We start from the raw sequence: 23,649 nt of genomic DNA on the forward strand, positions 1-23,649 counted from the left end.
AGATGACGATTTTGTATGATTGTGAAATGGACCCATCCTGCTGTGACCTTATAAGGAGGACTCTCTGGGGAAGGTGTCTCCCGTCCAATCGCAGGGGGCCTCCTGAGTCATCAGCTACAGCAGTGAGAGCCAAAGCCACAGGCACGGAGGGAGTCGTGGCCAGGTGTCCTGTGGTTTATTTTCAAAATAATCTTTCCTGTTTTATTCCCATAAGAACCCCGATCGCTAAAACCACAGAACTAAAAGAGATTATGTTCACTTAGAACCATTTTTCCTCTCATTTTGGTGATTGTCTTCTCCCCATCGACAGGAATAAGCTTTGTACTTGCACTGGAAAATACAAGGGACTTTATGTTAACAGGGAAAATGCGTTCCTCTGCAGTGGGTGGTCCCCGCGTCAGTGGCGCGCTTGCGAACAGCGTCTTCTTTCCGTTTCCTCCTCTAGTTTGGTGGGGGAGGCTGCTGGGCACGTGCTCCTGTGTGGCCCAGGGTTGTGGGAAAGACCCTGAGCGAGATGCACCCGGGCCCCTGGGAGCCCCTCACTCCTGTGTCTTCTTGTCACCGCTTCCTTCCTGAGGAGGGCATTTACTAAATCATCGTGCGGTGCATAAAAGTATGGTCTCAGGTTAAAATGTAAGCAGCGCACCACCTCACACCCATTCCGATGGCTACTGTTAAAAAGAAAAAAAAGAAAACAGAAAATAACAAGTGTTGGAGAGAGAACATGAAGACAGATGTTGGTACCCTGTGCCCTGTTGGTGGGATTGTAAAATGGTGCAGCCACTGTGGAAATCAGTATGCCTCGAAAAATTAAACATAAAATCACCTTATGATCTAGCCATTTCATTTCTGGGTATGGACCCAAAAGAACTGAAAGCAGTTTCTCGCAGAGATATTTGTACACCCACGTTCGTAGCAGCATTACACATAGTAGTTAAAGCGTGAAAGCAGCCCAGGTGTCTTGGGCTGGGTGAGTGAACACACAAAGTGTGGTATATACCCACAGTGGAATATTACTCAGCCTTGAAGAGGAAGGAAATTCTGACACAGGCTACAAGACGGATGAACCTCAAAGACATTACGCTAAGTGAACTGAGCCAGGCACGAAAGGACGAGTATTGTACGATTCCACTTATACGAGGTACTTAGTCAAGTTCATAGCGACAGAAAGCAGAAGGGTGGGTGCCGTGGCTTGGGGGAGAGGGATCGGGGACTTAGTGTTTAATGGGCATGGAGCTTTAGTTTTACAAGAGGAAGAGTTCTGGAGGTGGTGGGTGGTGAAGGATGCACAATGACATGAATGGAATGTATTTAATACCAATGAACTGTACACTTAACGTGGTTAAGACGCTTAGTAAAAGAAACTGGAAAATAAAACACTTTCGGAAAAAGTGTGAACTTGACCCTATATTGAGCACCATGCTGGAACAGAAAGCTGTGTTTGTTTGCAGGTGGCAGGTTGTCACTAAAGCCCCGCCCCTCCCAAGGTCTCCCTCTGCACCTTGCTCCCCTGGTGCGCGGTGGGTGCCTGTCTGCTACTTTATGCTGATAAGTGTCTTTGCAGGAGAACCCGGTGTTACCATCACTCTTCCACGTGACTCCCCCAACCCCTTCCTCCAGGCGACGACTTTTGCCCTTTGCAGCCTTTCAGTTACTTCCTGCCGAGGTATGAACTAGTAAAATATTTGAGACTTAACAGGGGTAACTTACAGCCAGATGGTCCCAAGAGAAGGCGTGAAGATACAGAACCCTAGAGTGAGCAATGATGGGATGCTGAGAGCAGGGCTTGGCATGGGCTGTGCCCCAGCCTGTGAAATCACACCCTTGAGCCACCCCCCATGGCTTCCAGAGACAGGGCCAAGCCTGACTCCGCCCTTGGAGGAATTGGGTTGGTCGGTGTCATGGGAGAAAGGAGCACTTGTCTGAAGCACCTGTGCAGCTGCCGTGGGTGGGCGAAGGCAGAGTTACTGGCTACCTAGGACTCGGGTTCTTGGAAATGAGTGATGGGCCTGCAGGGTTTGGCTCGACACTTCAAACCCCCAGCCCAGAGATGAGCCCGGTGAAAGGGGAGGTTGATGTGCCGGCTGTACTGTTTCCTCGGGGAAGCTGATGGCCTGGCCTGTGTGTTCCTTGTGCCCTGAAGGTCTGTGTGGTTTCCTCGTCCCGGCCACAGTCTCCTGACCAGCTCTTCTCCAGGCAAGTGAGCGACACCTCCGTCTCCCCCAGGACCTCGGATGGCAGCGTGGCCCCCGTGGCTGATTTCGATTATCCCCCAGAATTCTCCTCCTGCCTGGACAACTCTGCGGCCAAGCACAAGCTCCTGGTCAAACCCCGCAACCAGCGGTGCAGCAAAATGCGGCGTCTGTCCTCGGTAACCGGGCAGGGGCAGGGTGGGCGGGTCCCCCCCCGAAGTGCCGAGCTGGTCCAGGGTACCTTCTCAACACCCCACCATCTTGTCTTGAGGGAAGGAGGGAGGGGATGTTGGTCTACGAGCATCTCTTTCTCAACCCCGTCATTCTCTGTGGCCAGGCGGACCCCACAGCCCGCTTCTCAGCTCCTCTGGGGATGACCACTGGGCAGCGGAGAAGGTGACAACCCTACATGGACCTTGAGCCCCTGGTCCCCCCCACCCCGCAAGGGCTGTGGGACCATGACCATGCCGCAGGAGCTGGGGGTGCTCATGGTTTCAACCTAACTCAGATATGTCCCTCCCGTCCTAAGCACTCATTCATTCGGTCTTCATTCTGCAACTCTTGCCAAGAACCTGCTCTGTGCCTTGGGTCCCCTACCTTCCCACTGTCTTCAGTGTGATGTCCACACTGCAGGCCTGGCGCAGCCGGGCCCTGCCCACCTCCTTCCATTCTCACTCAGCACGCTGTGGCCTCCCTTCTGCTTCTGGCACTCACCAAGCTGCCTCCCACCCCAGGCCTTGGGACCGGCTATGTCCCCTGCTCAGTCCTTGGGGGATGGGTTCCGAGGCCCTCCCCAAAGGGGCTCCCCAGGAACGTCCTGTGGAAAGCAGCCCACCTGCCCATCACCCCGGGCACTTCCTCCACGGCACTGGCTATACACGGACGTGACCTTTGTAAATGGAGGTGCTCACTTGTTTATTGCCAGTCTTCCGTGAGCAGACTGTACTTCTAGCCCTGGGGCGACACTAGTCACAGAGCTGACATTGCGTGGACGTTAGTTGAACGCGTGAATGGATGAACAAACGCCTGAATGACCAAGGGAGAAGCTGAACAGCTAGAATGGACACTGCCTGGGGCGAGGACCTACTTAGCAGCACAGGGGTGGTGCCCCTGTAAGGACAGACCCTCCTTGGTGTGCTGCCCGGGCAGTCATCAGCTCGTCCCTCTGGGAGCTGAGAACTCTCTCGTGCAGTGCTTTGTCTTCACGGGACCAGGGGCTCGAGGTCCATGTAGGGTTGTCACCTTCTCTGCTGCCCAGTGGTGCCTGCAATGCCTCATCCCCAGAGGAGCTGAGAAGCAGGCTGTGGGGTCCGCCTGGCCGCAGAGAATGACGGGGCTGAGAAGGAGATGCTCATAGACCCAAAATCCCATCTGGCACAGGAAAACGAGCAAACAAAAAACCTTGGCTGTCAAGATCGTGATGTTTATTACAAGTTTGAAAAGCCTATTCAGGGCTGCATTTGGCTGGACCCATCTGCCCCCGCCAAAGCAGGGGTTGGGGAAGAGGAACGCACGGAAGGCCAGCTTAGGTTTTGGTTGTCTCAGCATGTTTGTTACCCTGCTGCTCAGAACCGTGCCCCGTCGTGGCTCTGGCGCAGTAGAAGTGGAACGCCCGTAAATGTTTATACTGACATCTCACCACCCCAGCTGGTCCTCATCCCAACCCGGGCAGTGCCAGGAGAGGCAATATTATTAACTCTGTTCTGTCGGGAGCAGCGTGATTAGATGACTAGCCCGAGGTCGCCTGGCTGGCAGAGCTGCCAGCAAGTCCCGGGTGTCAGAAACAGATGCTTCCTCTCCACACCGGCACTGCCCATTGTGCCCGTCCTCTGCCCATAGATGATGTGCGTGCTGCCCAGAGACACTTTCTTTCTGGCGAGAGGAGGGTGATGAGCAGGCAGCCATGCTAGAGTCTCCATCTGGGTGCGGGCTGAGCAGTGGGTCCCCTGCTTCCAGTTCCTCGGGAGGGTCCCAGGGGGTGAAGCTGCTCTGAGGGCCCAGAGCGGGAGGCAAGGTGTGGGTGGCGGAGGTGGAGCGGGTATCCGCATCCTTCCTGCTGTCCTGGCCAGAGAGCCCAGGCTCGGGTAGGTGCCGCTTTGTTCCCTGCAGAGCCTCTGCTCAGCATCGGGGTGGGGGGGGGGCACCCTCTGGAGCGCACGCTCCGTGCCAGCCTTCCTTCTGCCTGGCCTCCCACTGTAACCCCTCGGAGCTGCCAGTGGCTCAAGCTGGATGTGCTCAAGCCAGGCCCGCTCCTCAGCTTTGTGTTGACCTAATGTGGGTTCCAGTAGTTTGCAAACATGAGCCACCGTCCTAAAGGGGTTTCCACATCGAGGATTTCCTGTAGTAACAAAAGGCCAGTCACACCTTAGGAACCTGCAGCTTTTGAAAATTCTTCTGGGGATTTCGCATCTTCCCCTTCTGGAATCCAGGGGAATAGGGTTGTGCATCTTGGCAAAGCTGGCTTAGGTGTCGTCACAAACATCCCAGTTATGTCGTGTTAGCAAGCAGATGCCAGCTGGAAAATGTTAAAACAACAACAACAACAATAACCTATTGCAAACACTTCTCTGGGTGTTTGCTAAAAAGAAGGAAGGAGGGCACTGCCCTTGTGCAGAAGCCTGGGTGACTCTATAAAGTCTAAAGACAGGTCTGAAATCAGGAACTTTTCAAAAACACCAGCCTCAGTGCCCTCAGCCTTTCGGTCATTTTCACATTTGCTTGTGAATGAATCATGACTACCTTGATCTCCTTTCCTTCGTAAGAGAGCAAGAACTGACTTTGTGGATGGTGGGGAGGAAGTGGACCAAATCTAGATTCCAGAGACCTTTCGGAAGAAAAATAGCACGAGGCCGTGACTTACTGCTAAGCCAGGCAAAGCCTCCTGTAGGAGTGGGATCAGAGCTAGCTCTGGGGGTGCTAGTGGAGCCCTGGAGGTGTGGGCTGGAGGGCAGCCGGCCAGTCACTCAGGCCCAGAGTCTGGTGCGTAAAATGGCAGGGGCTTGGCTTGACCAGAGCAGGGAGTGGGAGAGACCATTTAAAACAGCAGAATAGATTGTCTATTTTATGTATAGTAGTGTGTCTATGTTAATCCCAGCCTCCTAATTTATCCCTCCCCCCACCTGAGAATCTGAAAAAGAATAGATATATGTATAACTAAATCACTTTGCTGTACGCCTGAAACTCACACAACATTGTAAATCAACTATACTCCAGCATAAAATAAAAATTTCAAAAAGACAAAAAAAATAAAATAAAAAACGGCAGAATATAAGACTTCAAATTTAGCTGAAAAGTTTGGGCGTTATCCTGTCAGCTATGGTTTGCTGTTGACCGTGGTGGGATGATAGGAATCATGTTTTAGGCAAACCAGCCTCTGCCTTTGCTATGAGGGTGCATCCCTGCAGAGAGAAGGAATCGGCTGGGGACACTGGCTCTGAGGCAGCACAGGGGGTCAGAGAGGGCAACAGCTTTGCCCCTGGGCCACTTATTAGCTCAGCCTTGGCCAAGGCAGGGACCTCTCTGAGTTCCCAGTTCTCCAGGTGCAAGCAGGAAATAGTAATCCTCTCCTCACTGGAGCCAATCAGGGAGTTAGTGAGGTAACCATGTCGAGCACAGAGCATGGCAGACCCGGCCGATGCTAGTCCCCTTCCCTTTGCTTCACTCTGTAGAGCAGTGTCCACTGGTTTCTAGCTTGGCCTTGAGAGCCTCAGGCAACGTTTATTTTAGGGGCATAGCGGCCTCAGTTCTGCTGAAAGCTGAACTTGGGAGGCAAGATTCCAGTAAGGGAGGATTAAGAAAAGACAGCTGTGTGTGAATGTCCACTTGAGTGCCAGCTTTAGAGACATTCTGCTTCCCTTAAACCTAATTAAACCTTGAACACGATGGGGAGGCCATAGGCTTCCTAATACTCGTCCTAATGATGCTGTCTTTTGTCCACTTTATTCCTCTTAGAGAGCGCAGTCCGAATCCCTGAGCGATCTGACGTGTACCCCAGAGGAGGAGGAATACGACGAGAAGCCGCTACCCAAAGTCAGCACGGAGGAGAAGCCCAGTTCTGGGCAGCAGGAGGGGGGACAGGACAGAGGCGCTGAGCCTGGGGGGCAGGCGACCATGCTGCCACCTGTGGGGCCCCGTGCGCGGCGGGCGCGCCTGCAGCACTGCCCGGCGTTCACCGCTAGCACTGAGGATGAGAACCCCCAGGGGGAGAACCCCTCCAGCCTTTTGGCCACGCCGGAGGTCATGGAGGTCACAGAGCCCGTGTCGAGCCCACACCCCCGCTCGGAGTCCCCGTCTTGCCCAGAAGGCTCCCCGCACCCTCACCCTAATCCCGACAACGAAAACCCAAGGGAGGAGCTGTCCCTGGAAACCCGGTGTCCCCCCGGCGGGGACACAGCAGACGAGGTGGTTTGTGCTTCGGGAGACGTCGAGGGTCGATTATCTCCCTGCATCCCCGAGGGGGACACGACCCCTCCCGAGCCCGGACCCATAGCCACCTGGGAGACGCCCTCTGGTCCCAACGGGCCAGACCACACCGGTCCGAAGGAGGTAAGACTGACTCTGGACGCTCCGGGTCCCGAGGGCGCAGGGCCAGCAGCCCCGGCCCCCAGCCCGCCGGCCCCCAAGAGCTGCTTGAAGCACAAGGCCTCGGCTGCGACAGCGAACGCGAACCTCGGCGCGGCCCCCTCACCGCCTGCCTCGGCGTCGCCTGCAGAGGCGCCCGCACCCCGATCCCTGGACCAGGAGGCGGCGCCCCCGGAGCCCCCCAGGGCCGAGCGGGAGGGATCCCCCACGGAGGCGGCGGCGCCGGAGCGCAAGATGGAGCGAGGAGGCCGCGAGGCGCGGGCCGCCAAAAAGTTCTCGGTGTCGTCGGGCCGCGAGTGGCCGCGCGCGGGGGGCCGCCTGCTGGAGCCCCGAGGCCCCGCCGTCCGGCTGCCGCTTCTCAGGAGCGGTCCGGCCTGGAAGAGCGAGGCCGCCCTCGAGGACCTCCCGGCGCCCGCCGAGCCCCAGGGCCTGAAGCCCGGTCCTCGGAAGCCGCCCGCCCCGGCCGAGCGCGGCTCTCCGGACGCGGCCACCGCGGACCCCGGCCCAGCCGCCCGGGAGAGGCCCGCGGGCGGGGACGGAAGCCCCTTCCCGGTCAAGCTCCGCTCCACGTCTCTGTCTTTCAAACACAGAGAAGCGCCCTGCCCGGAGGGGAGGGGAATCAAGAGGTACAGCGCGGAGGTCAGGCTGGAGAAAGGAGGGCTGACCTTGCTCTCCAGGAACGACAAGGGTCCGCCCGGGACGGGCCCCGCCGCCCGAGGCGCCAGGTCTCCCAACGAGCCGGGGAAGGCGAAGACCCGGTCCACCGAGCAGCTCAGCTCCAAGCCGCCCCTGCCCAGGAAGCCGCTACTGCAGACCCTCACCCTCCCCCAGCTGCCCGCGCCCCCCGACGCCAGCCCCCGGGACCCCGAGAAGGTAGGGCCGTCCGCCGACCCCAGGAAGGAGAGCCAGGCGGCGGAGAGGAGGTCGCCCCACAGGGCAGCTGGTAAGAGGCCCGCGTGGAGCAGCCTGGGGAGGGTGTTCGCGAAGGGTCAGGGCTGTGGGGAAATCAGGTCAGTGGACGTCCGGCAAGGTATTGATATATAAATGCATTGGGTAAAAACCTTGCCGGGGAACTGGAGGAAAAGTCAAAATTCCTGTTGTACCACCAACATGTTTGATCAAGAGTTAGGAATAGAGACTGGGGAAGGGAAACAAATATCAAGGTTTTGTGTAAGTTCTGAGAAGTCAGGAAAATGTGGAAACTCGTTTTGCAGCGTCTTCCGAGAGGAGCTGGGCCTCTCAGTGGATCACTCAGACACTTTTTCCTCCAGAAGGGGTATCCCTCCTGGGTAATGTGTGCTCTCATGGGTGGAGGCCCTCCTGGGGCCTCACCTGGTTCTTGGTTATAAATGAAGCATCTGGCTCCACTGTCACTTAGGTTCATTCTGACCTTTTCCCCAAAGGAAGAATTTCATCCTGTTTAATAATAATCAGGCTTACAGGGCCCAGCCTCACACAGGAAGAGTCCCCTCTATTGGAGTCCTGAGTCTTCGTAAAATCTGAGTTCTTCATCAGGTGGGCCTGAACTGTCCCAAAAGGGAGATGGTGTTAAGATTGGGGCAGAATGTAAGAATCTTGTAAAGCAACTGTCTTTTAAAATGAGCAGAGACAAAATAGATGACCTTTCTCTGTCTTTGACATTTGTCAGTCTATATAGTGTTTCAGATGGAATCTGTTGGAAACGGGTATTTTCAGTGGAGCTGAAGAATCTCTCGTTGTTGGTTTCTTTTATTGATGGAAGTCAGTGTACCAAAATGGAGCTAGACATGCAAGTCGTGTGGGTGTGGGTGTGGGTGTGGGTGGGTGTGTGTGTGGGTGTGACGGGAGCACTAAGGAGAAATTTTCCATGGCAGATTTTATAAAACAACACAACTTTCAGGATATTTTAAGTGGCTGCTCTAAGTTCAGGACTCTGTTTAATCACTGCATTGTGGAACGGAGAGGAAGTAGAACCCAGTTCTCTCAGGGACCCCACACCCTAAAAGGAGGACGAAGCACACACACGAAGACAGGTTTAAAGACGTTCTAGTCTTCTGTGTCTTCTTCCTAGGAAGTTAGTAAAAGTGCAGTGTATAAAGGGCTCTGAATTCTTAAGGCGATACCCAAAGATGTAGGCGATTCCAGGGAGAAGTTTCGGGAAAACGCCCCCAGAAGAGCCTACACGTGCAGCCTTCCTGATCCAGGCCCCTTGGCTCCGCTGCGATTTGCTGTTGCTGCTGCCGCTACATTAGGGTCATCAGTGAGGGAACTTTGGGGGAGGTTCAAGCTGTAGCTGATTATCCACTCTGCAAATTTCCAGGTTATTGAAGCTGTTACAGAGTGATTCAAAACGCCATTGCAATAGCCAGGGCGGAGGAGGGTGCAGATAAAACCCTGACGTCAGCACCGTCCGCCTTCGTGAGCTAGAATTGAAGATGTCTCTCTTGCTGAATGAACAGAACTTAAAGACAGGATACTCAGCTTCACGGTCAGATCTGGAAAAGAAGCTTCAGAGGGCGAAGCTCGACACGTTGATAATTTATAACTTCCTCAGCTTAAGCTGTGAGAGTCAGCCTTTGTTCACTGTCAACTGGCTGGAATGGTCTGTAGTTAGAGAGCTTCTGTTTTTTCTTTTGATTTGTAAAGTACAATATAATATTTATTAATGGCTTTGCTTAAATAGAAGAGAGTTGTGTTGTCCGACTTAGCACTCCCTAAGCCACAGAAGTAACTGACTCAGATGAATTCTGGAGTGGAAGAATCTAGGTTGCTTTAGGGGGCAAGGGTAGTGATTTTCATTTCGATGCAAAGAGAGGAGATAATTCTTACATTCTCTTGGGAACCGACCCTCCCAGGGTGGATGGTATTTGAGGGACGAGAGGCAGGCAGGCTGGGGCTGCTGTCTGGTGCCCCTGGGACCGTGGGGTCTGGGGGCTGTCTCCTGCAGGCCAGATCAGAATCTCAGAGCCCCAGGCTCCCAGAGCCCATCAGTGAAGCAGCCTCCACCCCTTCCCCAGACCCTGGGTCTGCTTGTGGTTCAGTTCGTTATTATTTCTGCTCTCGCCCTCATGGCTCCCAAATTATAGCAGCTGAAGGCAGTTAAATTCGTGTAAAACATACAGATAATAAAACGTTGTAATAACAGTATTACCCAGTTTTCCAGGAAGGCCTAATTACTGCCGTTTATTATCTTGTGGTGGCAGACGCTTTTACCCAGAGCTCCCAGATGGGCTGCCATCTCCCCTGCCCCCCTTCCAGGGGTGCGCACCATGAAGTTGGGTTATGGAGGTGTCCCAGATGGGCACAGTTCCATCTCCGGGACTCCATCTACTTTGTCCCAGCACTCCTGCTTCTTCCCCCACCTGTCCCCTACACCCTGTCTTCCTTCCCTGAAGACGGAGAAACCCCGGGGGTGTGGGATTCGGGGAGGATAAGATGGTTGTTGGCAATAAACAGAGGAGCCCAGCTTGCTGACCGGGCTGAGCCTCACAGGGCACCTTGGGGGGGTCGCTGTGAGCCCAGTATGTTTGTGCTCGTTGATGCAAAGGAGACCAGTCAGTCTGCGCACTTGCCATAGGAGGTGAATGGCCCTGGGTTATCAGCCCTGTTCACGTGTGCAGACGGTCCCCATCCTCCTGTGGGGCCAGTCCGTCCCAGAGTCTAAATCAGCAGTCTGGAAGCAGCTTCCTGCGCTCAGGATTAGAATTGGAGCAGGAAAAATGGTGAAATACACAAAACGTATAGAAAAAAGTAGTCGTCCATAGGTCCACTCTCTGGATGTTATCCCTGTTGGCCTTCCTTCTAGTCTCCTGTGTGTGTATGTGTGTGTGTGTGTGTGTGTGTGTGTGTGTGTGTGTGTTTTATTTTCTAGTGGTAGACACTTAGATATTTTGGAGAGTAGCTAGACAAAGCACTGTTCTCACCAGGGGCCTCGTTTGATCACCAGCCCCTGCCTCTAGTCCATGCTCGTTCCCTCCAGACCGGGCTGGTGCCAGTGGCACACCAGGTCCTGGAGCCAGTCCTCACTCATTCATGCATATTCGTTCTTCCAACAAACATTCATGTACTCCTGCCATGCACACTGCACTGTGCTGGCCCTAAAAGGTGGTCAGGAAGAGAACGCCAGCCCTGCTGTCCGGGAGCTTAGGGGCCTGGGGAGGCAGGTGGCGGCGACTGTAGGTAGATGCCCATCTTCCTTTGGATGGCAGGGAGATTTTCTGGAGGAAATGAGCTCGAAAAGACTGTCACTGTCTCTAACGACAAAGTTATTTCAGCGTATTCAAGTTCATTTGAGTAGAATACAAGGAGTTTGGTGGGATTTTGTGTTGGTCGTTTGTTTGTTTTTTTTTTGTATATATATATATATATATATATATATATATATATACACATACAGGTCTTTTATTCTTAAAGAAAAGCAACTTTGTTCACACCTGCCCTTCTTTTTGGCCTTATCCATACCCTCATGGTCCCTTCCTGGCAAGTGTGGTCCACACCCTGGGCCTCCATTTCCCCGCCTTTCCTGTGCTCCTCAGACTGTGTACCTCCACTCATCCTCGCTTGCCTCCCAGTGCGATCACTCTCCTCAGCTAGGACACCCCCGTAGCAGAGCCCGTAGTGAAGCCACACCCCCTCAACAGTTGTGCTGGTGGTCCTGCAGGTTCCCTTCCCTCGCCACTCTGCCCCTCAGGTGGTCCCGGTCATAAGAGTGCAGAGCAACGCAGAGGCTGAATCCCAGCTTTCTAGCCAGAGAATCTTGGGGTGTGAAAAACCACAGAAGGGAAACACCTGAGAAGGGTCCTTCACATACAGGTATGAAATCCTGGGCTTGGCCCTGAGATGCACCTGCAGATCAGCACAGAAGAACCTTTGAGAATTTTAACAGGACCAAGTCTCAACATAATACTCAAAATGTCTAGGATACAACCCAAAATTATTCAACCTACAGAGTACCATGAAAACCAAAAGAATTCTCAAAGAAAGAGGCAATCAACAAGCATCAACCCTGAGATGATCCAAAGGTTGGAATTATTAGAAAAAGATGTTAAAGCAACTGTTATACCACGGTTCCAACATGTAAGGGTGAGCACTCTTGAAACAAATGGGAAGATTCTCTGTAAACAAACAGAAGCTATTTTTAAAAGCCAAAGAGAAATTTTAGAACAGGAAAATATAACAGAAATTAAAAATTCACTGGAAGAGTTCACTAGGAGAATGGAGATGATAGAAGAAAGGGTCAGTGAACTTAAAGATGGATCGATAGAAAACATCCTGAACACAAAGAGAAAAAAAGATTTTTAAAAAAGCCTTGGGGGCCGGAGCAACAATATTAAAAAGTCTAACATTCATGTCATAGGAGTCCAAGAGAAGAGGAGAAATAGATTTGAATAGAAAAAAATACCTGAAGAAATAATGACTGAAAACTTCCTACATTTTGGAAAAACAAATTTACAGATCCACGGAGCTCAGGCAAATTACTTTTGCACCCTTGTAAAAAATGTGGCCATATCGTTTGGTTTTACTTCACCTTTTCAACAAATGGTTGTGGAGCATGTGAACATCCATATGCAAAAACGTGAACTTTGACCAAAGTCTCACATCATATACAGAAACTAACTCAAAGGATTCACTGACTTACAAGTAAAATGAGGGGACTTTCCTGGTGGTCCAGTGGCTAAGACTCTGCTTCCAATGCAGGGGGCCCGGGTTCAATCCCTGGTCAGGGAACTAGATCCCACATGCTGCAGCTAAGACCTGGTGCACCCAAATAAATACATATATATTTTTTTAAAGGTAAAATGAAACTATAAAACTTGTAGGAACTTAGGAAAAAAATGTTTGGAGCATAGGACTAGGCAAAGAGTTCTTAGACTTGACATCAAAGCATAATCCATGAAAGGAAAAATTGATAAATTGGACTTAAGAATTTAAAACTTTTGCTCTGCCAAAGACCCCATTAAGAGGATGAAAAGACAAGCTGTGCGTTATGAGAAAATATCTGCAAACCATATATCCAGTGAAGGACTGGTATCTAAAATATATAAAGTATTCTCAAAACTCAACAGTACAAAACCAAAAAATACATTAGAAAGTGGGAAAAAGATATGAATAGCTATTTCACCAGAGAGAATATAAAGATGGCAGATAAGCACATGAAAGATATTCATCATCATTAACCCTTAGAGAAACACCAATAAAAACCCATAATGAGATACTTTCACATTAGTATCTCATTTTAGCCATGTTAGAATGGCTGGAATTAAAAATGTTGATCATACCATGTGCCCAGGGGGTTGCAGGACAACTGGAATTCTCACTCATTGCTAGTGGAAATGCACAACAGTACAGTCACTTTGTTTTTGTTTTTATTATTATTTATTTATTTATTTGGCTGTGCCAGGTCTTATTGTGGCCAGCAGGCTCCTGAGTTGGGGCATGTGGACTCTTAGTTGCGGCATGCATGTGGGATCTAGTTCCCTGACCGGGGATCAAACCCGGGCCCCCTAAATGGGGAGCGTGGAGTCTCAGCCACTGGACCACCAGGGAAGTCCCTGGTACAGTCACTTTGGAAATTGGCAGCTTCTTACAAAATTAAAAGTACACTTACCTTATAGCCCACCAATCCCACTTCTAGGTATTTATCCTAGATAAAGGAAAACTTAGGTTAACCAAAAGCCTGAACACAAATGTTTATAGCAGCGTTATTCATAATCACCAAAAACTAGACACGACCCAAATATCCCTCAACTGGCCAGTGGATAAACAACCCACACATGGAATATTAGTCAGCAGTGAAAAGGAATGAACTGTTGACACACACGATAACGGATGGATCTTAAATGCATATACTAAGTGAAAGTAGCCAGTCTCAAAAGATTATCAAGTGTATTATTCCATTTATATGATGCCTGAAAGAGGCAACAATACAGAGACAGAGCATATCAGCAGGTGTCAGGGTTTGGGAGTAGAGGGTGGGGTCTGACTACAAAGGGGTAGTACCAGGGAATTTTGTGGGGTGTTGACATTGTTCTGCAGCCCATTTGTGATGGTTGTTAGAAGAATCGAAGCATGTGTTCAAACTCAGAACTGTACGACAGAAAAGATGCATTTCACTACATGGAAATTTTAAAATAATCTTTTAAATGGCACAAAAAATAGGTAGTAGCCTCCTTTTCACCCACCTCTGAACCTCTCTAATCTCACACACACACACACACACACACACACACACACACAAGGAACCACACTAACAGATTCATCCCAGCTCTTTTCCCATGGCCATTGCAGTCGTAGGTACATCAATGTTGATATATAGGCACAGCAATCCTTTCTTAAAAATCACAAAAACGCATGTTGGCTTGCAATTAGATATTTTCAGTCCACAAGAAAGACTGGGCATCTTTTCTGATCAGAATGAGCCACTTGTCCTCATTCTTTTTAAGGGCTACAGAGTGCACGTACCATATTTTATTTAGCCATTCCCCTACTGAAGGGAGTTCCAATTGTTTTGAGGTTTTTCCCTTTTGCTAACAGTGGTGCAGTCACCCTCCTTGTTCGTTTTAGCTGTGTGTGTTCACACAGTTGTTTCTCCAGGCCAGATGCTTTTTTGTATTCTTCTTTTTTTTCTTTTTTGACTGCGCTCTGCGGCTTATGGGATCTTAGTTCCCCGACCAGGGATTGTACCCCGGCTCTTGGCAGTGAAAGTGTGGAGTCCCAACCACTGGACAGCCAGGGAATTCCATATCTAGGCTAGATTCTTAAAAGTGGGTTTTCTGGCTCACAGAGCTTGTGAAGTTTTAATTTAATACACAACTTCAGATGACCCTCCATAAAGGTTGTACCAGTTTACACTTCTAAGAGCAGAGCAGAGACTATTTCTCCGCCCCCTCATCAGCACTAGGTGTTATCAGTCTATTTTTAATTTCTTTTTTTTTCAACCTGATGGATGAAGAAGGTCAGTCATGTTTTACACCTTGGTCAGCAAGTCCTGGTCATCCTAATGTGACATGTCTTTATCCACCTGCACCCAGGCCAGCCCTCAGCAACCTTTAACCTGACACCTGCAGCACCTCCTCCCGCAACTCTCTCCTCACCCTCTCTTCCCAAGTCATGGGTCTAACAGCGGAGCTTTCCTCTTTAAAACGTCCCGATGCCTTCCCATTATATTTAGAATAAAATTCAAAGTCCTGCGTGAGGCATTTGAGGCTTCTTAGATTCTGGCCAAAATCAACATTTCTGCCTTCCCAAGTCCATCTCCCACTCCTTCCCTCCCTCTGATATCTCCAGCCCCACCCCTGCCACCTGGTCCCTGAGAACATCAGGGGCTTTGATCCTCTGCAGTGTCTGTGCCTGGGGGAGGGGCGGGCCTCCTGGCCTGCAGTGGGTGGCCCTCAGCCGTGTGTGTGTGTGTGTGTGTGTGTGTGTGTGTGTGTGTGTGTGTGTGTGTGTGTGTGTGTGTGTGTGTGTGTCCAGGTGCTGAGACAAGGCTGGGAAGCAAGCCAGGCAGGTGCTGGGTGGGGAGATTGAAGAGCCTGGGTTTGGAGGCTTGACTCTGAGGTGCACCCCTCAGGGGCTGTGGGATTCGGAGCCAATGAGTTTCTCAACCTCTGTGTCTTAACTTCCTCCTTTGTAAAATGAGGTTAGTAGCAACTCACGGGGCAGCAAGAGCATTTTCACTGCCAACTGTGATACAGTCTCACATGGTACAAGTCATACTTCCCTAAGGAGGTACCGAAACCTCCTCTGGGCGGCGGAGACCAGCGAGCGGGCGTGGACTCTCCTGTCCCGGTTCTGCTGCAGGCACGGCTGCGTAGACGTGAGACCCCAGAGAGAACGTGTGCAGAATACCGTGGGAGCCACGGGCCACCACCACCGCCCTGAGTGTACACAGGGGTCCTAAGAGGGGAGAGGAAGAGAGAGCGTTTGCAGGGGTCACAGCTGCAGTTCTGTGAGTCCTCAGCTCAACAGGGTGGCACCAGGGGAGCCTCCCTCATCCCGAGAGGGCCTCCCACGGGACAGGGACAGGGCACAGGGACTCTGGGGACAGGAGCCGGTGTGGGTGGAGGGGAGCTGAGCTAGCCGGGGAGGGTGGGTGGTGGGTGGGAATCTCTCAGAGTCAGTTTGGGACTCTGCCAGACGCACCCAGGACACAGCCCACCTGGACAGTGGCAGGCGCCGGTCACAGGTGAGCTCTGCCTATCCCCCACTCCCTCCTTCCCAGACCCCCAGCCCCTGGGGAAGGACCCGCCCCCCACCCCCAGCTCAGATGCCCTGCATTCGAGGAGGCAGGAGACAACCCTGACTCAGCCCAGAGGTGACGCCGTGTTCTGAAGTGACCGCGGTGAAACTTAGGTCAAAAGACTTGCCCAGAGGCACCTGGCATGTGACCCGGGGGGCTGGGGGGAAGCGGCATTTGGGGCCGTATAGACCATCTTTGCGGCCAGTGTCTTCACTATAATGCTCTGTTGGGGGGGTATCAATGGGGGGTGGCTGTGTGCTCCGGAGGACACGTGGCAGTATCTGGAGACGTGGTCGAATGTCACAACTACAGTGCGAGGAAGGGAGATACCACCAGCATCGAGTGGGAGGAGGCTAAACGTCCTACGATGCACAGGACAGGCCCCCAGCGCCCCCCAGCAGAGAATTATCCAGCCCCAAGCCTCAGTAGTGCCAGGGTGAGTAACAGTTGCTTGTTACTCCATGATAAGCAATGATGGGAAGGCATGACATGTGGGAAGGTTGTGGGGTCATTCCCCTTAATATGATACGGTGTGCGATGTAGTGAATGAAGGTTAGGGATCCAGAGGCCTGTGTCCAGTGCCCCCTTGGTGACACACTGGCCATGTCACCCTGAGCAGGTCCTCTACACAGTGAGACTCTGTGTTTCCATCTCTGAAATGGGGATTGAAAGTATTCTACGTTGCAAGGCGAGTTGTGAGGGTCATTATGAATGTGATACTGCTCTGAAAACCGAGACCTAGTAACCCTTAGCTGTTAACGTTTCTTGAGTGATGAATCGGGGAAAGGTCCCTACCTGTCTGGGGTTGGGAGGGGGAGGTGTAATAGAGGAGGGCAGATCCAAGCTCCGTGGACAAGAGCCATCCCTCCACCGATTGGCCACTCGGTGGCCACTCGAGACAGAATTCCACTCGAGACAGAATCCCAGCTGTTCCTGGAGAGCCACCAGGAATCCAAGGTGGGGTGACTGTTTACATTCTGAATTGGAGGAGGATGCCGTGTAATATAATAGTTTCACTACTCTTCCTCCTTTGCTGAGCTCAAAATTATTTTCGAATTACAGTGCCTTTCCATCCCCATATGCTTATAAGGTCCCAGTTATATCACCTGGCAGGTAATGGAGACCAGCTGTCTCTGTACTCAGAGAAGGACTTTGGTCATTGCCTTCTGCTTGGAGACGGTCTTAATTGCATACACAGTGGTGCGTGAGCAAACGGACTTTCAATCTAAGCTCCTCCATCACAGCTCTGCACCCTTGGGGCCTGCCGCTGGCTTCCTGGTCGCCACCGTGAGGTGTGGGGTTCAGGCTGGACACTGGGACAAGGTCTGCCAGCCTTCACATGCTGAGGCCCAGGCTTAGCCCCTGAACTCAAGCAAAGAGCTTGGCCAAGTGTCTGACCCTTGGGCCCCACCCCCAGTACACATGTCTGCCCGTGATCAGATGCCCGGCCCTGCACATGCAAATCAGGTCAATGAGTAGGTCAAGGGAAGGTAGGTTTCAGGGGAGCTGGGGTGACGAGATCCCAGCAGTGCCTCCTGACTTAGAAGGAGGGAAAGGGGTAAGGACCGGTTTGCCCTGGTGGCGGAGAAAGAGACTCTCAGATGCAGTGGCTCTCCTCCCTGAGAGCTGCGTTTGGCCACTGAGTTTAGAGAGGCAGGTTCTCTGCCCTTGCTGATCTGTGGTCTTATTTAGGAGAGGAAATGGAAGCAGGAAGAGGGATTCAGGGTAAGCCATTGGAGAATGGAAAAGCAACAGTAGGGGGGTGCAGGGCAGCAGCCGAAAAAGCAGGTGGTCCCGGAACTCCAGGTGCGTGGAGGCCCGCAGGGAAGTGAAGCGGATGGGAGGGGAGCTGGATCCTTCTCCAGGTCACTGTCCAAGCACCGCGTGAGTTGTGGTTCTCTTAGAGTGGCTTTTGTGTTTTTGTTCTGGTTTTTTACTTTTGATTGGAGAATGATATACACGCAGAGACGGGCACGTGCTGCTCAATGAATTTCCAGACACGGAACACACTCCAGACCAAGAAACAGAATGAGACCAGTGCCCGGAGGCCCCTCGGTGCCCCTTCCAGTGGGCTCTAGAACTCATTCCCGGATGGTGGCCGCGTGTCAGCAGTGGAAGGACCCCTCTATCCCTGGTCGCTCTGGTAGGAGAGCCTGCGTGCCTGCGCTGGAGGGATGCACTGGGTTAGAGACATCCTTCCTCTCCGTAGACTCAGCATCTCCCACGGGGCCTGTGCTCACCCAGTACAGTTGATTCTCGTTGTTCACGGTAGCTGTGTTCTATAAAGTCGCCGCAAACACCGAATTAGCGAGTCGTGAACCATCGCTCCAGGGGGAATAAAGGGTTAGGTTCCTGTGAGCGCGCAATCACAACATTTTTCTCAAGTGATGGATACCTAACCTTGTTTAATGTGTGTTTCAGTTTACAGACAGCTTATTTAACATGTATTGTTGATTCACGAGCATCCAACTCCCAGCCAACAACAGTATAACTCACACCCGAGCGACGCTCGTGTGACACGCGTGTCTTCTCCATAACACGCATCACTGCCTTCTCGTGCTTAGGGGCCCCAGACAGCACTTCAGTAGATAGGGGGGCTATGTTAGACAGTACAATCACCAAGAAAAAACACAAAAGTGTGACCCTAAGTACACTGTGAAAGGACCCTTGTTTACAGCCTGAGAGCAGAAACATGAAAGAAGCATCCCCTTGTTCCACATCCGCTGGGAACGTGTTCGTCCCAGGACTCAAAGTTTGCATCGCTCTGTGCACGTCTGCAAATGACCATGAAGGGTCATTTGATTTTAGGGGTTATAAATACGTTTTAGCGAGTAGGCGAATGGTCAAATACAGAATTCCTGGACGAGGGCTGACTGTGTTTGTTGGATGAACAGAGGAAGGAATGGTAAGTTTCCTTCGGAGGTGGAGCGGGGACACAGCCGCGTCACCATTATTAAAAATGGGGGCTTTCTCTGCCAGAAACCCTTTCTCATTCTTAAAATGCTCGGCACGGCTTTACAGATGCTCGCGTGAGCGTTAAAAGCCCAAGTTCTCTGGTAGCACCGCACGGCCTGGCTCACAGCCAGAACCCATACAGCGTGACAGCAGGCTTTGCCAGCTTGTGTAGATCAGGAGCTGTCCGTGTAAGGTGAGACTGACAGTAGATCCATAAATACTTTAAAAAAAACCTTCAACTTTCATACAGGGAACCCGCAGTGTGGGTGAGGCCCATGTGTGCCCAGGGTCCCCTTCCCACCCCCAGCAGTCCCCTCAGTGTCTCTCCGGGCACACGGTCACCTCCGTGTAAACCAGGGTGATGGCAGAGGGGCTGGAGGGGAGACAGAAACAGGGGACGGCTCTGGCCTCAGCTTGTTGTCACGAATGCTGGCGATGCTTGCACTTCCAGAGCAGAAATCTTAGCAAACTCGGGCCTCTCCGTCCACAGAGGACATTGTGAAGAGCTGGGAATGAGCCGTGGAGATGCATTTTTTAAAAATTTTTTAACATCTTTATTGGGTTATAATTGCTTTACAATGGTGTGTTAGTTTCTGCTTTATAACAAAGTGAATCAGTTATACATATACATATGTTCCCATATCTCTTCCCTCTTGCGTCTCCCTCCCTCCCACCCTCCCTATCCCACCCCTCCAGCCTGTCACAAAGCACCGAGCCGATCTCCCTGTGCCATGCGGCTGCTTCCCACTAGCTATCTACCTTACTACGTTTGTTAGTGTGTATATGTCCATGACTCTCTCTCGCCCTGTCACAGCTCACCCTTCCCCCTCCCCATAACCTCAAGTCCGTTCTCTAGGAGGTCTGCGTCTTTATTCCTGTCTTACCCCTAGGTTCTTCATGACAGTTTTTTTTCCTTAAATTCCATATATATGTGTTAGCATACAGTATTTGTCTTTTTCTTTCTGACTTACTTGCATTTTTAAGATGACAACGTAACAAAAGAGATTTGAAGCTGTGTGCCAGGGTGTTAACACAGCTCTCTTGGACTGTGTTGATTTATGAAGAACTTTTTTCTCCTCCTTTCTACTTCTGCTTTCTGAATTTGTACATTGTGCATGTGTATTTTTATGAACAAGAAAGATATTTTCTGAAAGGAAGAAGATTCTTTAAAATTGCTGCTCCAGAAGCGGCAGCATCTACCAAATGTTTACGAGGTGTAAGAAGCCTGCCGTCCTACTGTAGGTTAGCTTAGGGCGGAGTATCTGCTTTATTTTTCTTAGCCAGAGGGCAAGAAACGGTGGTGGTTTACGTTGTACAGCTCATTGCCTCTCACTCAGAAGACGGCGTTCTTTTTGTTTTTAAGTTATTTTTGCAAGTATAGTTGATTTACAATGTTGTGTTAATTTCTACTGTACAACAGAGTGATTCAGTTATACATTTATATACATTCTTTTTAATATTCTTTTCCATTATGGTTTATCACAGGATTTTGAATGCAGTCCCCTTTGCTATACAGTAGGACTTTGTTGTTTATCCATTCTATATATAATAGTTTGCATCTGTTAACCCCAATCTCCCACTCCATCCCTCCACCACCCCTTGGCAACCACAAGTCTGTTCTCTATGTCCGTGAGTCTGTTTCTGTTTTGTTGATAAGTTCATTTGTGTCATATTTTAGATTCCACGTATAAGTAATATCATATGTTATTTGTCTTTCTCTTTCTGACTTACTTCACTTAGTGTGATAACCTCTAGGTCCATCTGTGTCACTGCAAATAGCATTATTTCATTTTTTTATGGCTGAGTAATATTCTGTTGTGTATACACACCACACCTTCTTTATCTGTTCATCTGTCGATGGACACGTAGGTTGTTTCCACGAGGAGATGGTGTTCTTGACGAGTCCCAGCTGTGTCCTGGCTGTCACAGGGGGTGTAGATCCCTGTTAGAGTCCCACCCTCGGGGTCCCCAGCCTCCTCTCCCCACTATCTGTAGGAACGCTGCCTATGCCCTGTTCCATACAGCTTGCTCCAGTGCGTTGTAAAATACTCTTTTTGGCTCATGTGGGTCATCCAACTGCATGGCGTAGGAATTCATCAGAGCCGTGTCAGTGCCGTCATGGTCAGAGTGACACCAGTGCCAGGAGCCCGACACTGAGCCCCCCGGGGGCCGGGGAGCCAGCTGGAGCGCTGAGATGCCGGGGCCGCCTTGGCCTCGCACAGCCAGCCACCATTTGCCTCTGATGTAAAGCCCAGGATGGAAATGTTGTCTCCAGTACACTTAGTCTTGACTGAAGCATTAGAATATCTTGTTGACTGAAGTAGTGAGTTTCAACCCCTAGTCGAAGCCCTCTCTCCAGTCTCCCTGTGGTGCAGCAAAGGCCAGCACGTGCTGGGTATTGCTGGGAAGACCGTGTGACCAGACATCTGGGGCCAAAAGAGAGCAGAGGGCACGACCAGCCACTGAGCATGAAGGAAAGATCTAAGAGGAAGTGAAAGGGCCCCTTTAAGAGAAGTCCAGAAAGACAGATTGTGAGGACCCTCTGGAATGAGGGATGGGAAATGCAGACTTTCTGTAAAATACGTAGCCACCCAGCCTGCCTTCTGTGTGCCGGGCAATCACTGGGTTCTCTAGACAAGAAATAAAACGTAAAATTACATTGTAGATAAGCTGATATTAGAACAGCACTTGGTATGTAGTCTCTGGAGTGTGTTTGTTTAGTAAATAAGTTCTAATGACCAGAAGCATATGTCAGGGCTTCCCTGGTGGTGCAGTGGTTAAGAATCTGCCTGCCAATGCAGGGAACACGGGTTCGAGCCCTGGTTTGGGAAGATCCCACGTGCTGCGGAGCAACTAAGCCCGTGAGCCACAACTACTGAGCCTGCAAGCCACAACTACTGAAGCCTGCGCGCCTAGAGCCCGTGCACCACAACGAAGAGCAGCCCCCGCTCGCCACAACTAGAGAAAGCCCACGTGCAGCAACGAAGACCCAATGCAGCCAAAAATAAATAAATAAAATAAACAAATTTAAAAAATAATAATAAGGAAAGCATATGTCAGTGGGGTGGACGGTCATCTGGCAGATGTGTCGGGGCAAATGTCTCAGTAGAGTTCCAGAGGATTAGGAGGGAGAGCATGTCCAGCTCAGTGACCAGAACAGGCTTCATAGAGGAGATGGCATCCGGGTGCCGACTTGGTGGACGTGAGGGGGTGATCCTGGTGCCGGTGTCCAACTGCAACCGAAAGCGGGGTCCGGCTGCTCTCCTCTCAAAAGCCATTAAAGAGGCCAGGTTGGTGGAAGGGAAAGTTTGCTTTATTTTGGATGCCAGCAACTGGGGTAGGGGGCACCTGTCCAAAGGCCGACTCCCCCCCACTGACAGTCAGGGGGCAAGAGCTGTTATAGACAGAGCACAGGGGCTACACGCAGAAATAGCACAGGCAGCTGTGACGGTCATTGAGAAATTGGTCATCAGTGGTCTGACCAGCGTCATCTTGATTGTTTTAGGTACAGTTAATCTTTAGTTTTGGGGTCGGTTTGTTTCCATGTCTTTGAGGCCAGTTCTTGGAATTGTGGCAGCTTGTGTCATGGAACTTCTTCCACCTGGTGAGAGTTTCAGTGTCTATAAGACAGCTCACAGGAGACGGCTCAGAATATTATCTGTAGCCCTTGAGGAGGAACTATAGGTCCTTGGCTTTGCTTACTGACTCAACTATTACATTTGGTCCCCTTTGACTGTTTTCCTTTGTTTCTGCATTTTCTCACTTCTCGGAGTAAACTTATTCTTTGGCTAAAGGTTTTCCACAGACAAAAGGCAGGCGGAGGACATGGGGGGCAAGGACCACAGGGCCCTGATCCAATTCACAGCCTGTCCTGGACCGTGGCCACAGCCTCCCTCCTCGCCCCCTGCCTCCAGCCCGCTGTCCGCCTGCTCAGACTTACTCCTCATGCAGCCTCCAGAGTATACCCAGGGTTTAAAGCCCTGTGGCTCCCCGTTACAGACAAGAAAAAGGCCAAGAAGGCCCCCTCAGTTGGCCTAGGCTGCATTGCAGCCCCTCTGGGCCGGCATGCTGGCAGTTCTGTCTTCTGCCCACTCCACATGGGAGGCCTTTCCTTACCCCTCTGCTCAGCCTAGAAGGTTCCTTCTCCAGGTCCCAACCACAGACAGCATCCTCAGGTCCTACCCACCGGTGTTACCCTGTGTCTACACAGCACGTTGTGAAGTGTAGCGTTTTCCAGTTTCCACTGAGTGACTTGTTTTTGCTTCGTCTCCTCCACTGGACTTGGAGCTCTTTGAAGAAACAGGTTTTTTATATTCTTTCACCTTAGCAGTTAACACCATCCTGCCCATAGCAAACAGTGAGTGAATGAATGAATGGGAGGGAGGAAGAAAGGAAGGCGGACGGGGAGTGGAAATGCTGGGCTCTGGCTAAGAATAGACGTAGGGCTGGATTACACATTTGGAAGCAATCTGAGCAGACCTGAGTGTTGAAGGTCAGGAGTGGAACAGAGAACATTTGGGGAAGAAGAGAAAAAGGCTGAGGGTTGGGAACCAGGAGAAATTCCAGGTTTAGGAGCAAGAGTCCAGCAGGGACCTGCAGAGGGGATGCCCAAGGTGGACAGGCCTCCAGGATGGGTTATATGGCCACATGCGAGCTTCAGGGGTAAAGGAGCCGGAGTACGGGAGAGTCCTCTGATCTGTGGTC

General features: G+C 51.3%; 1 protein-coding gene across 3 annotated transcripts in view; it reads left to right on the forward strand.

Moving 5' to 3' along the window:
- CRACDL (CRACD like) overlaps positions 1-23,649 on the forward strand; it is a 121,698-nt gene that overhangs the window by 93,370 nt on the left and 4,679 nt on the right. For all 3 annotated transcript variants that reach the window (XM_060027675.1, XM_060027676.1, XM_060027677.1), the window contains 2 exons: positions 2,144-2,371; positions 6,144-7,716. In XM_060027675.1, coding sequence (XP_059883658.1) covers positions 2,144-2,371; positions 6,144-7,716 — 1,801 coding nt within the window. The remainder of the gene's footprint in view (positions 1-2,143; positions 2,372-6,143; positions 7,717-23,649) is intronic.

Source organism: Delphinus delphis, chromosome 12, assembly GCF_949987515.2.
Source record: "Delphinus delphis chromosome 12, mDelDel1.2, whole genome shotgun sequence".
In the NCBI taxonomy this organism is placed as follows: Eukaryota; Metazoa; Chordata; class Mammalia; order Artiodactyla; family Delphinidae; genus Delphinus; species Delphinus delphis.